Genomic DNA, 15,570 nt, shown 5'->3' with positions numbered 1-15,570 from the left:
TTAGGGCTAGGGTTAGGATTGGAGCTAAAGTTAGGGCTAGGGTTAGGGTTGGGGCTAAACTTAGGGTTAGGGCTAGGGTTGGGGCTAAAGTTAGGGCTAGGGTTGCGGCCAAAGTTAGGGTTAGAGTTGGGATTAGGGTTAGGGTTTGGATTAGGTTTGGTATTAGGGTTAGGGTTGGCATAAGGGTTACGCTTGGGATTAGGGTTAGGTTTGGGATTAGGGTTAGGGTTGGGATTAGGGGTGTATTGGGATTAGGGTTAGGATTGAGGCTAGGGTTGAGATTAGGATTAGGGGTGTGTTAGATTTAGGGTTTTGATTAGGGTTATGGTTAGGGTTGACGTTAGGGTTGTTTTGGGGTTAGGGTTGTGATTATCATTAGGGTTGTGATTAGGATTATGGATCGGGTTGGGATTGGGGTTAGGGGTGTGTTGGGGCTGGGCTGGAGTTAGAATTGGGGGGTTTCCACTGTTTAGGTACATCAGGGGGTCTCCAAACACGACAGCCATTTTTGCGCTCAAAAAGTCAAATGGTGCTCCCTCCCTTCTGAGCTCTGCTGTGCGCCCAAACAGTGGGTTACCCCCATATATGGGGCATCAGCATACTCGGGATAAATTGGACAACAACTTTAGTGGTCCAATTTCTCCTGTGAAAATAAAAACTTGGGGGCTACAAAATCTTTTTTGTGGAAAAAAAATATTTTTTATTTTCACGACTCTACATTCTAAACTTCTGTGAAGCACTTGGGCATTCAAAGTTCTCACCACACATCTAGATAAGTTCCTTGGCGGGTCTAGTTTCCAAAATGGGGTCACTTGTGAGGGGTTACTACTGTTTAGGTACATCAGGGGCTCTGCAATCGCAACATAACACCCACAGAACATTCTATCAAAAGCTGCATTCCAAAACGGCGCTCCTTCCGTTCTGAGCTCTGCCGTGCGCCCAAACAGTGGTTTACCCCCACATATGGGGTACCAGCATACTCAGGACAAATTGGACAACAACTTTTGGGGTCCAATATCTCTTGTTACCCTTGTGAAAATAAAAACTTGGGGGCTAAAAAATCTTTTTTGTGGAAAAAAAATATTTTTTATTTTCACGACTCTGCATTATAAACTTCTTTGAAGCACTTGGGCATTCAAAGTTCTCACCACACATCTAGATAAGTTCCATGGGGGGTCTAGTTTCCAAAATGGGGTCACTTGTGGGGGGGGTTTCTACTATTTAGGCACATCAGGGGCTCTCCAAACACGACATGGCGTCCTATCTCAATTCCAGCTAATTCTACATTGAAAAAATAAAACGGCACTCCTTCTCTTCCAAGCTCTGCGGTGTGCCCAAACAGTGGTTTACCCCCACATATGGGGTATTGACATACTCAGGAGAAATTGCACAACAACTTTTGTGGTCTAATTTCTCCTGTTACCCTTGTGAAAATAAAAATTTGGGGGCAAAAAATCATTTTTGTAGAAAAAATGCTATTTTTTATTTTCATGGCTCTACGTTATAAACTTCTGTGAAGCATCTGGGGATTTAAAGTGCTCACCACACATCTAGATAAGTTCCTTAAGGGGTCTAGTTTCCAAAATGGTGTCACTTGTGGGGGTTTCCACTGTATAGGCACATCAGGGGCTCTCCAAACGCGACATGGTGTCCGATCTCAATTCCAGCCAATTCTACATTGAAAAAGTAAAACGACACTCCTTCTCTTCCAAGCTCTGCGGTGCGCCGAAACAGTGGTTTACCCCCACATATGTGTTATCGGCATATTCAGGAGAAATTGCACAACAAAATTTATGGTTTAAATTCTGTTTTTACACTTGTTAAAATAAAAAAAAAATGGTTCTGAAGTAAAATGTTTGCAAAAAAAAAGTAAAATGTTCATTTTTTCCTTCCACATTGTTTCAGTTCCTGTGAAGCACGTAAAGGGTTAATAAACTTCTTGAATGTGGTTTTGAGCACCTTGAGGGGTGCAGTTTTTAGAATGGTGTCACACTTGGTTATTTTCTATCATATAGACCCCTCAAAATGACTTCAAATGTGATGTGGTCCCTAAAAAAAAATGGTGTTGTACAAATGAGAAATTGCTGGTCAACTTTTAACCCTTATAACTCCCTAACAAAAAAAAAATTTGTTTCCAAAATTGTGCTGATATAAAGTAGACATGTGGGAAATTTTATTTATTAACTATTTTGTGTGACATATCTCTCTGATTTAAGGGCATAAAAATACAAAGTTTGAAAATTGCAAAATTTTAAAAATTTTCACCATATTTCCGTTTTTTTCATAAATAATCGCAAGTAATATCGAAGAAAGTTACCACTAACATGAAGTACAATATGTCACGAAAAAATCTCAGAATCAGCGGGATCCGTTAAAGCGTTCCAGAGTTATAACCTCATAAAGTGAAAGGGGTCAGAATTGTAAAAATTGTCTCGGTCATTAAGTACTAAATTGGCTCTGTCACTAAGGGGTTAACTTTCAAATATACAACTTTACTGTTTCCTTTACACAGCACATCCATATTTTTCCCAGCATTAACAGTAGGATTCGCATTACACATCTTTACTTCTTTCCTTGTGCTTTCCTTTCTGTCACACAGTACACACCCGAGTCAGACCGTGCTGCACGGCTCCTCAAAGTCCTACCAATTCAGCTCTGCAATGGTTAGTCCTTCCTTAGCTTGTTTCACACCAGACAAGAGAATTTCTGCCTCTGTAGCTAGTTGCCACTTGACGAGCGACCTGCTCTTCTGTACTGTGCTTTGTGGTACCCAGCGTACTCCTGTTCCAAGCTCACTGCATCTGGGCGTTCCCTCAGTGGTCGTTTTGCCCCAGTACTGAGTGCATCTGCCCAAGCTATAAGCTGCCAAATCATGGAGCTACCTGTGCCCCCATCCTGTTACTGTTTCTGTCTCGTTTCTCTTTCTCGTGGTCATGTCTGCATGTGGTCAGGGTTGGCTGAAATAAGCCCCTAGAATACCGGCACCTCCGGTGAGGAGTTTTGTATGCTTGGATTCAGGGCCCGGCTGAAATAAGCCCCTAGAATACCGGGACCTCCGGTGAGGAGTTGATTGTGTGCTATGCTGTCTGCATGACCACTTTTTGCTTTGCTCAGTTAGGTAGCTGTGATCCTCTGTGAGGTTATCAGGGCACAGCGTTTTCATATCTTTGCGATTCTGTGAAGTTAACAGAGTTCGCTTATACCGCCGTATAGTGCCACCAATTACTTTGCAGCAGATATCTCTGCACGGTGGACCCCGGGCTGCGAATGCACCTTGTTGTTTCCTTCCTATACTTGTGCATTCCGCTAGCCCTAACACAACGTCACTGTGGATTTGCTCCTGGCCCACCTTGCCGCAGTTGATGCCCGAGGCGCCGATACTTCCGGGGACTGCTGATGACGCACATGCGCCGGTTTTCGTGCTTATTGCAATGAGCATCTGGTCCGGATCATGTATAAATATCCCTGAGACACACATAGTACAGCCCCCCGAGGAAGCCCACGTGAAACACGCATCGGGGCTGTACTGGACATCACATCACAAAGGCAAGCCTGCCTTTGTTCTGATATTGCCTTATATGTGACTCAGCTCGTGCTTTACTTTATACTATGCATGATTTCATATATTAGAGAGTTGGTATTATCTGTTACTTCTATGGAAGACTGCCTGTTATATATAGCTTAGTGCTGAACTGATGACTCTTTAGTAACACTGGGCAATTGTGCTGCTCTTTATCTGCACGAAGCACTTTATGTCTTTACCAATCATGAGACTGTTGCGATTTTTTTAGGCTTAGTTTTCCCTGATCCTGTTTACATTTGTGATGTGTATATGTCCTTCATACCTGAGCCTTTTTCTGTTTCTTTGACTTTGCCTATATACGTTTTATGACATACTTTTTATGCTTCATTATTTAATAAAACTATTTTGTTTATTATACTGTGAACTTAAACTCCATGCTTTTTGTAGGATCAAATCTATGGATCTATGGTCTATGCAGTTGTGTGACAGTCATCCAACTCTCACTCCAAAGTGGTAATTGCGGCGGGATCCTATGGCAAGGTTGATCCGTTGCGGGAGCATCCTCCTGTGGATATGCTTGTCCGGAATTATGGTAATGGCAGATTAGTATGCAAATGTAAAAAAAACTATATATTGGCTTCCCAAATGGTTATAGGAAGTATATGTATTTAACGAAATAAAATCAAATGCATTTAAGGAGCAACAAAGGTGTACCTGTATTTTTCTACTCCTACCAGTAGAACACCACTCCTCTGATGCCTGGCCATGCATAAGCCGATACAAATAAATATGGTAATAAGATAACTGATGAGTTTACTTGAGAACTTGATTAATATTGATCTTTTATTAATCAGTTTGTTTAAGCCCATACAGATTTAAAAAACGTATAGCTCGATCTCGTGGTTAAATCCTTTAGGGGCTAGACTGTCAAGTGTAAAGATCCACCTAGATTCGACTCTGGACATTTGTTTTAAAAAGTCTCCCACTCTCCAATTTTCTGGGAATGTTTGTATATCACAAAACTGTACGCCCGTACAGGACTGTTTTCGAATTTCAGCAAAGTGACGTGACAATGAGTGACCTGTACTCTTTATTATTGTTGTCCAAGTGTTCTTGTTGATAAAGGTGTTTTTGTGAGTCCTATATATATTTTGTTTCACAGACATTGATTGGATCAAATAGATGACCCTGGTCGTGTGGCTTCTTTGATCGTAAATTAATTTGTCACACTAGAAACCATGTATGTGGTTTGGAGGGTTCTTTGTATTTTGCGATTTTAGTTCCTTCCACATGGAATTTTTTGGGAGTTAAAAAATACCCCCACCATTAACGGATCAAGTGTCAACTTTGTAGATCTAACCATATATGTAGACCAAAATCCTCTGGCCACACAATGCTTCCATAAAGACGTGGACTCCAACAGTTTTAGCAACATCACCAGCTGTCACTTACCTGTCTGGCTTACTAACATACCTAAGGGTCAATTCACATGTATTTGCCGGAATTGTACCAACTTGGAGGATTACACTACAGAAACAGAATATGTCAAACAATAATTCATAAGTAAAGGCGATACTGAACCACTTTTGCAGAAATCCATTCGGGAAGTCCAATCTATTCCAAGAGATAATCTGGTGCATAATGATAAATTAAAAAATGAAAACCACTAAACATTGATCACCAAATTACTCAATTGCCCATAATTACTCAACACCAGACCAATCACAATGTATTCAGAAACATCATTAATACATTTTGGCCAATTCTTAGACAGGATAAGATCATTGGAAAGCTACTACCAGATCAGCCAAGGTTTGGAAAACCAAAACCATAGGCAATCATAGCTCCTACAGTTAAGTAAAAAATTACTCCAATAATTCAATCCAGGATGGATATAAAACACTTTTTTCCCTTCAAAAAAATTTTAACACCAAGAAAAGGCTGCATTCCATATGGAAGGTGCTCATGTTGTTTCCGTACCAAAATACAGAGAACCCATCAAACCACTTTCATGGATTAGGGTGGGACAAATCAATTTACGATCAAATAAGCTACCGGTATTTCGTGCCAGATGACCGGGGTCATCTTAAAACAAAAAATAAAGACTTTGGATTGTCTGAATCAAAGTCCTGACCTTAATCTGATTGAGATGCTGTGACATAACTTTAAAAAGGCGGTTCATGCTCGGAAACCTTCCAATGCGGCTGAATTACAACAATTCTGCAAAGATTAGCGGGCCAAAAAGTACCGTATATACTCGAGTATAAGCCGAGATTTTCAGCCACTTTTTTGGGGGCTGAAAGTCCCCCTCTCGGCTTATACTCAAGTTATACCCGGGGGTCGACAGGGTAGGGGGAGCGAGGGCTGTCTAATTATACTTGCCTACTCCTGGCGCGGTAGCTGCACGTCCCTGCTTCTTCCAACGCTGCATATTCTTCCTGTACTGAGCGGTCACATGGTACCGCTCATTACAGTAATGAATATGTGGCTCCACTTCCCATAGGGGTGGAGCCGCATATTCATTACTGTAATGAGTGGTAACGGTGATCGCTCAGTACAGGAAGAATATGCAGCGCCGGGAGAAGCAGGGACTGGTAAGTATACGGGGAGGGGGAGCGCAGCGCTGCACGATATTTACCTCTCCTCGTTCCGGTGCAGCTCCGTCATCAGCGTCCTCTGGCAGTGACGCTCAGGTCAGAGGGCGCGATGACGTGGTCAGTGCGCGTCCTCTGCTGAACGTCAGTGCTAGACGGAGCCGCACCCGAACGAGGAGCAGGTGAAAGTGCCGGGGTCCTGAGCGAGAGGTGAGTATGTGATTTTTTTTTATTGCAGCCACAGCATATGTGGCAAGTGACTGTATGGATCATCTTATGGGGCCATAACGATTGTGCAGCACTATAAGGGGGCAAGTGACTGTATGGAGCATCTTATGGGGCCATAACAATTGTGCAGCACTATAATGGGGCAAGTGACTGTATGGATCATCTTATGGGGCCATAACGATTGTGCAGCACTATAAGGGGGCAAGTGACTGTATGGAGCATCTTATGGGGCCATAACAATTGTGCAGCACTATAATGGGGCAAGTGACTGTATGGATCATCTTATGGGGCCATAACGATTGTGCAGCACTATAAGGGGCAAGTGACTGTATGGAGCATCTTATGGGGCCATAACGATTGTGCAGCACTATAAGGGGGCAAGTGACTGTATGGAGCATCTTATGGGGCCATAACGATTGTGCAGCACTCTAATGGGGCAAGTGACTGTATGAAGCATCTTATGGGGCCATAACGATTGTACAGCACTATAAGGGGCAAGTGACTGTATGGAGCATCTTATGGGGCCATAACGATTGTGCAGCACTATAATGGGGCAAGTGACTGTATGGAGCATCTTATGGGGCCATAACGCTTGTGCAGCACTATAAGGGGGCAAGTGACTGTATGGAGCATCTTATGGGGCCATAACGATTGTGCAGCACTATAATGGGGCAAATGACTGTATGGAGCATCTTATGGGGCCATAACGATTGTGCAGCATTATAAGGGGGCAAGTGACTGTATGGAGCATCTTATGGGGCCATAACGCTTGTGCAGCACTATAAGGGGGCAAGTGACTGTATGGAGCATCTTATGGGGCCATAACGATTGTGCAGCACTATAATGGGGCAAGTGACTTTATGGAGCATCTTATGGGGCCATAACGCTTGTGCAGCACTATAATGGGGCAAGTGACTGTATGGATCATCTTATGGGGCCATAACGATTGTGCAGCACTATAAGGGAGCAAGTGACTGTATGGAGCATCTTATGGGGCCATAACAATTGTACAGCACTATAAGGGGCAAGTGAATGTTTGGAGCATCTTATGGGGCCATAACGTTTGTGCAGCACTATAATGGGGTAAGTGTCTGTATGGAGCATCTTATGGGGCCATAACGTTTGTGCAGCATTATATTGGGCAAATGTGTCTATGGAGCATCTAATGGGGCCCTTATTGCCCTTTATGCAGGATTATATGGGGCATATTTTAATATGGAGCATTTAATGGGGCTCCTGATTCAATATGGATATTCAAAAACACTTAACCTACTGATGTCTCAATTAATTTTACTTTTATTGGTATCTATTTTTACTTTTGACATTTACCGGTAGCTGCTGCATTTTCCACCCTAGGCTTATACTCGAGTCATTAAGTTTTCCCAGTTTTTTGTGGCAAAATTAGAGGGGTCGGCTTATACTCAGGTCGGCTTATACTCGAGTATATACGGTACTTCAGAGCATTGTAAAAGATTAATTGCCAGTTATCGCAAACACTTGATTGCAGTTGTTGCTGCTAAGGGTTGCCCAATCAGTTATTAGGTTTAGGGGAAAATCACTTTTTGACATAAGGTCCTGTAGGTTTGGAATTCTTTTTCCCTTAATAATAGAGACCTTCATTTAAACACTGCATTTTGTATTTACTTGTGTTATCTTTGTCTAATATTTAAGTTTGTTTTGTGATATGAAACATTTAGGTGTGACAAACATGCAACAGAATAGGAAATCAGAAAGGGGCAAACACTTTTTCACACAACTGTATATGTTATTTTTGTTAGTTTTAGAGAATTTTTACAAGATTTTTTATGCAGTGCTTGTTTACATCAAGTGTTAATTCCCCCTTTTTTCTTTTTTCTGTCCCATTTTAACATTCCTAGTTGAATGTGAAGAAAAATAAAAAATAAAAAGGGAAAAGCAAATAAATTAAATACAGAAATAAATAATCTAAACACAACAAAGATTGATACATCTTTTGCAAAACTTACTCCTTTTTGCACCTTCTCTTTGGGTTCTTAATGGCATCCCCTCCCCCTACATACTACAAGCTGGTAACACTATCCTAATTAGCGAGGCTATTTACATTCGATGTACCTGGGTGGCCCTGAGGAAGAAGGACTGCATCTCCTTTGTAACGCATCAGCACCGAGATTCCTTAACTCCGCTTTCATTGATGTCACACTGTTCACGCCCCCTGCTTGTGCCGCGACTCAGCAGCACCGCTTATGGCCGAAGCCCACTGCCGTTGCCATATTCCCAGACAAGCACAGGAGAGGAGCATACACGGGAGGATGCTCCCGCTTCGCATCTACCTTTCCATGGGATCCCGCCACAATTACCACTTTGGAGTGAGAGTTGGTTGACTGTCACGCAATTGCATGGACCAGTAAGACTATTATTCACCTAAGAATTGGAATTGTGCTGCATATACGTAGTGAAGCCGAAGTCAGATAGTCCCCCAAGACAGATCAGGGGACAATCTTTGACTAATGATTCTTTGAATCCAATATCATTCTCTGTATGTCGTTGAAGGCACAAATTATCCTGCACTGTTGGTGAAGATGCTAGCTATTGGGCTGAATCATACCTACCGCTAATGTTATATTTTACTCTCTACACACTTTGTCTTATTGTGGTCCACCAACTTAGATGCATAGGTGTTTTATATATACAGCTCTGGAAAAAATTAAGAGACCACTGCAAAATGTTCAGTTTGTCTGATTTTTCTCTTTATAGGTATATTTTTGAATAAAATGTAAATTGTTCTTTTATTCTATAAACTACTGACAACATGTCTCTGAATTTCGAAGCAATACATTTTGTATTTTTTTTCTAAAAATGACAAATGGTCAAAATCAAATAAAAGAACCAGGGCTTTCAGACCTCAAATAATGCAAAGAAAACAAGTCCATAATCATTTAGAAACAACAATGCTAATGTTTTAACTCAGGAAGAGTTCAGAAATCAATATTTTGTGGAATAACCATGATTTTTAATCACAGCTTTCATGCGTCTTGGCATGCTTTCCACCAGTCTTTCACACAGCTCCTGGTGCAAAAATGTAAGCAGTTCTTCTTTGTTTGATGGCTTGTGACTATCCATCATCCTCTTGTTTACATTCCAGAGGTTTTCAATGGGGTTCAGGTCTGGAGATTGGGCTGCCCATGACAGGGTTTTCATGTGGTGGTCTCTTAATTTTTGCCAGAGCTGTATGTGTGACCAAACACCCAACAACGTTGATTTCACACGTCTTATCTGTGTCATATATAGGTATTAGCGCGGTAGGATACACTGAGATGCCCTAATTATAGAAAAGCATAAATATTCTTAAGCCCATAAATAACTAATTAAGAGTCTGATATTCAATCTTAGCAAAAGATACACATAGCTGACATTGGTTCCAGTAAATTAAACTAATGGTCTGCAGGCAATCAAAGTCAATATGATGGAATGGGCGTTCTATTTTCTCTTCATAGTTACCGTATTTATTTTATACTTTTGCTGCCTTACAGAGATTCTCCTGCTAAATAATTACTTGTCATAAAATATTTGCTAAGGACTCTTGCACATAAGCACCTGACCATGTTTTGTTGGGTGCATTATGTGTGGAGCTATTCTTCCAAAAAATTACTTTTATGGATGAGAATCTCTATATTTATGGCATTCAATGCAAAATGATTATGTTACAGAACAAACTCCTTTATAAAACCCGAAGAATACTGCAATAACGTCCCATGCATCTCTCTCTCTATATATATATATATATAGATTGTGAGCCTCAATGGGGAAACGCTGTGGAATATGATTTCGCTATATAAGTACCGTATATACTTGAGTATAAGCCGAGATTTTCAGCCCATTTTTGGGGGCTGAAAGTCCCCCTCTTGGCTTATACTCGAGTCATATACCGGGAGGTCGGTAGGTGAGGGGGAGCGGGGGCTGTGTAGTTATACTTTCCTGCTGCGGCGCGGTCCCTGCAGTCCCTGGCTTCCCCGGCGCTGCAGATTCTTCCTGTGCTGAGTGGTCACATGGCACCGCTCATTACAGAAATGAATAGGCGGCTCCACCCCCATAGGGGAGGAGCCGCATATTCATTGCTGTAAATGATCGGTAACTGTGACCGCTCAATTACAGGAAGAAGCTGCAGCGCCGGGGAAGCCAGGGACTGCAGGGACCGCGCCGCAGCAGGTGAGTATACGGGGATCGCAGCGCTGCGCGATATTTACCTGCTCCTCGTTCTGGTGCGGCTCCGTCTCCAGCGTCCTCTGGCAGTGACGCTCAGGTTAGAGGGCGCGGTGACGTAGTCAGTGCGCGCCCTCTGCTGAGCGTCAGTGCTGGAGACGGAGCCACACGAGGAGCAGGTAATTATTGAAAGCGCCGGCGTCCTGAGCAAGAGAGGTGAGTATGTGATTTTTTTTTTTTATTGCAGCACCAGCAGCATTCTATATGGCACAGCATTATATATGGAGCACCTATGGGGCCATAATCAACGGTGCAGAGCATTCTATATGGGGCACAGCTTTATATGGAGCATCTATGGGGCCATAATGAACAGTGCAGAGCATTCTATATGGCACAGCTTTATAAGGAGCATCTATGGGGCCATAATGAACGGTGCAGAGCATTCTATATAGCACAGTTGTATATGGAGCATCTATGGGGCAATAATGAACGGTATGGAGCATCTATTTTTATTTTTGAAATTTACCAGTAGCTGCTGCATTTCCTACCCTCGGCTTATACTCGAGTCAATAAGTTTTCCCAGTTTTTTGTGGCAAAATTAGGGGGGTCGGCTTATACTCGGGTCAGCTTATACTCGAGTATATACGGTAAGCATAATAAATAATAATATGTGAGGATGTTAGAGGCTATGTACAACACAGTGCTACGGTTCAATCATTTACATTAAAGTTGCCCACACACTTACAATATCAGTTTGGCAGACAGCTATTCTTTTGCCTTCCCCATACATGTACACGCTCGGCTGGGTTTTCTTCTGGGAAAGGGGAATAAAATGTTGCCAGCAGTGACCATATGAAATGAAACTGGATTGGCACGGTGATTATTTTTGGGCAAGTTCCACAGAGTGAAAATACAGACTATGTTGCGCACAAAATAATTATAAATCTCATGAAAACGACGCAGCAAATTTGACACCTTAAGTCTTTCAATTCATGCAGTGGATAGCATAGTGGATTTTAATGTGCAGACGATGAAGTTTGCGGTCGATCCGCAGAATTTTCACTGCAGAAACAGCAATTACAATTGGCCAGTTTAGTGCAGATAAGGCTGCTGCCACAGATTGTAAGTCGTAACGTACTGTCATTATTCTAGTGAAGAAGCATGTCTACGCACTGAAGCTGAATTCTTCATGTGCAGCTCAGTGTCTCTTGGATGCCACGCATCCCCGCTCAGCAATGCATCCAGATCAGGGCCGGCATTAGTGGCAGGCACACCAAGCAGCTGCCTAGGGCCCCGCTCCCCCAGGAGCCCCCAGCCAGTCGCCTGCCGCCAATACCATACCGGCGTAATAGATGCCGATAAGTTCAAAGCAATGATGGAATAGAGAGCGTCAGCTGACTCTCCCTCTCCCATCATTCCCCTCTGCCTCTGACACTGTGGGTGCACGATGACGTCACATCATCGTGTACCAGCTGTGTGCCGGGCAGACTGCAGCCAGTGAGACCGGAGCCGAGCCTGCAGCAGCGTGGGGCACGAGGAGAGGTGGAGAGGTGGGAATTGTGTTTTTTTAAAAATATATCAATGAGTGATTACTGGACTGTGGGGCCATTCTCTGGGGATGGGGGGGTCGGCTACATTAGATTCTAAGAGGGAGGGCTGTGTTAGATTCTATGAAGGGCTACATTAGATTCTATGGGGAGGGCTGTTTTAGATTCTATGGGGGAGGGCTGTTTTAGGTTCTATGGTGAGGGCTGTTTTAGATTCTATGGTGAGGGCTGTTTTAGATTCTATGGTGAGGGCTGTTTTGTATTCTATGGGGGAGGGCTGTATTGTATTCTATGTGGAGGGCTGTATTGTATTCTATGGGGGAGGGCTGTATTGTATTCTATGGGGGAGGGCTGTATTAGATTCTTTGGGAGGGCTGTATTATATTCTATGGGGGCTGTATTAGATTCTATGGGGAGCGCTGTATTATATTCTATGGGAGGGCTGTGTTATATTCTATGGGGGCCTACATTATATTATATGGGAAGGGCTGTATTATATTCTATGGGAGGGCTGTATTATATTCTATGGGGGAGGGTTGTATTGTATTCTATGGGGGAGGGCTGTATTGTATTCCATGGGGGAGGGCTGTATTGTATTCCATGGGGGAGGGCTGTATTGTATTCCATGGGGGAGGGCTGTATTTTATTCCAAGGGGGAGGGCTGTATTATATTCTATGGGGGAGGGCTGTATTGTATTCTATGGGGCAGAGCTGTATTAGTTTCTATGGGGGGCTAAATTATGTACTATCGGGAAAGGCTGTATTAGATTCTATGGGGAGGGCTGTATTATATTCTATGGGAGGGCAGTATTATATTCTATGGGGGCCTACGTTATATTCTATGGGATGGCTGTATTAGATTCTATGGTGAGGGCTGTATTATATTCTACTAGCTGTTTCCAGTCAGCTAACGCTCGGCACGCTCATTGCTATCTAATTAACGCTGCTGGTGATTATGCAATTAAATGTACGTTTACCTTGGCTGAAGTGGTTGAATTACATAGAAAGGAATTGCTGCATGTGGTAATGTGTGGGGGCGGAGCCACGTGTGGTAATGTGTGGGGATAGAGCCTCCTGTGGTAATGTGTGGGGACGGAGCCTCGTGTGATAATGTGGGGGGGGATGGAGCCTCATGTGGTAATGTGGGGGGACGGAGCATCGTGTGGTAATGTGGGGGGACGGAGCCTCGTGTGGTAATGGTTGGGGACCGAGCCTCGTGTGGTAATGTGTGGGGATGAAGCCTGGTGTGGGGACGGAGCCTCGTGTGGTAATGTGGGGGGACGGGATTATGTGTGGTAATGTGGTGGGGGGGTGGGATTATGTGTGGTAATGTGGGGGGCAGGATTATGTGTGGTGATGTGGTGGGGGGGCGGGATTATGCGTGGTGATGTGGTGGGGGCAGGATTATGTGTGGTGATGTGGGGCGGGTGGGATTATGTGTGGTGATGTGGGGCAGGATTATCTGTGGCAATGTAGTGGGGGGCGGGATTATGTGTGGTGATGTGGTGGGGGCGGGATTATGTGTGGTGATGTGATGGGGGGCGGGATTATGTGTGGTGATGTGGTGGGGGCGGGATTATGTGTGGTGTGGGTGGGATTGTGTGTGGTGGGGGGCTGGATTATGTGTGTTGATGTGGTGGGGGGTGGGGTTATGTGTGGCGACGTGGTGGGGGGGGCGAGATTATGTGTGGTAATGTGTTGGGGGCGGGATTATCTGTGGTGGTGGGGGCGGGATTATGTGTGGTGGGGGGCGGGATTATCTGTGGTGATGTGGTGGGGGCTGGATTATGTGTGGTGATGTGGTGGGGGGTGGGATTATATGTGGTGGGGGCGGGATTATGTGTACGTTTACATTAGCTGAAGTGGTTGAATTACATAGAAAGGAATTGCTGCATGTGGTAATGTGTGGGGGCGGAGCCTCGTGTGTGTGGGGGGTGGGATTATGTGTGGTGATGTGGGGGGGCGAGATTATGTGTGGTGATGTGGGGGGGCGAGATTATGTGTGGTGATGTGAGGGGGTGGGATTATCTGTGGTGATGTGGTGGGGGGCGGGATTGTGTGGGGATGTGGTGGGGGGTGGGATTATGTGTGGAGATGTGGTGGGGGCAGGAGATGTGGAGATGTGGTGGGGGCATTATGTGTGGAGATGTGGTGGGGGCATCTCCACATCTGTGGAGATGTGGTGGGGGCAGGATTATGTGTGGTGATGTGGTGGAGGGCTGTATTGTATTCTAAAAATCCAGTGGGTGTGGCTTCATTCAATACGGATATATGGAGAGAGGCCACACCTTCTAGTTGGGTTCTGGCCGGGAGTATGTATAACTCATATATCCCTGCCGATTCTGGCTCAGAAACCAGCGAATGCCCGCAGCGCACAGTGTGTGCGCTGGGGCGATTCAAAAGTCTGCAGTCACATAGAGTGACTGTAGACTTATTGTTTTGAAACCAGACAACCGGGCCCTTTAACCTTCCTTTTTGTACACTTTGTGAACAGATAACTTCATTTGAGATTTCTCTATTGGTTCACACCCCAGTATGTCTGTATGTCCACTGGGTTGGATATATCCATATATTTTGCATTTTTAAATGTATATTTAATAAAAGCTATATATTATTCTTTACTTGGATTACTTTTGATCCTGCACTTTAGGCTATAATGTATTTCTTTTTTTCCTGTAAAATGCAGTAGAAAATCCACATGAACATATTGTGTGGAAAAATACTGTCCTGATTTGTTTCTAAATCTATCTCTATTATGCTCAGAGCTCCAATTTCCTGATCCTATATAGCTGTAAATGGTTAAATGACAACTTTCTGCTGCTTGCCCCAGAAATTGGTTTATTTAAATGGTTTATTTAAATGAAGTGTTAGTGCGCCACATGGTGCAGGTTGCAGTGCATTGTACTGTGACTTGCTGCAGTTTTCACCGTTGTACTTTATATAGGGGAAAAAAAGATGAAAAAGTCTTTCATATCTAAACACTGCATTGCAAAACCACAGAACGTTACAATAAATAAGTGCCGTTTTCTAACACATAGCATACTAATGGCCCGAAATACGTACTCTGTATACAAAAATCCACATTACACAAGATTTACTTACTTTTCCATAGACTCCAATGCGATTTGGGTCCACAAATGGCAGCTTTTTCAATTGCCTTGAGAAAAATGATTGTTTAATTAAGTCAAGAGTGAATCAAGAGGATTGCCTCAACTATACATTCTTCTGCATTGATCACCTTGTCTTAAGATCATTACTACATAGAATTAAGGGATATCTATCTTACTGACGGCTCCGCTTTATTACAATCTTGTGCGTTACATCTCTGATCGGTTTCTGAATGAGTTTATTTGTAAGGGTTTGATATTGTACACATAACAGATTGGAGACTGCAGATAGCCGGAGGTTACAGCTACAGAGGATACATGGGTGCCTGACTAATCTTACCAAACATAAATCATTTCCACATCATTTTGAAAGACTGGCTAACCCATTTAAA

General features: G+C 43.5%; 1 protein-coding gene across 1 annotated transcript in view; it reads right to left on the bottom strand.

The window, feature by feature from the left end:
* The window catches only part of LOC138670754 (inactive dipeptidyl peptidase 10-like), a 265,499-nt gene that overhangs the window by 43,942 nt on the left and 205,987 nt on the right, over window positions 1–15,570 (bottom strand). Inside the window, exon 17 of the mRNA XM_069758378.1 lies at window positions 15,174–15,228. Coding sequence (XP_069614479.1) covers window positions 15,174–15,228 — 55 coding nt within the window. The remainder of the gene's footprint in view (window positions 1–15,173; window positions 15,229–15,570) is intronic.

This window comes from Ranitomeya imitator, chromosome 3 (genome assembly GCF_032444005.1).
Source record: "Ranitomeya imitator isolate aRanImi1 chromosome 3, aRanImi1.pri, whole genome shotgun sequence".
In the NCBI taxonomy this organism is placed as follows: Eukaryota; Metazoa; Chordata; class Amphibia; order Anura; family Dendrobatidae; genus Ranitomeya; species Ranitomeya imitator.
The sequence above is the reverse complement of the archived record's forward strand: the minus strand, read 5'-3'. Positions and strand labels throughout refer to the sequence as shown.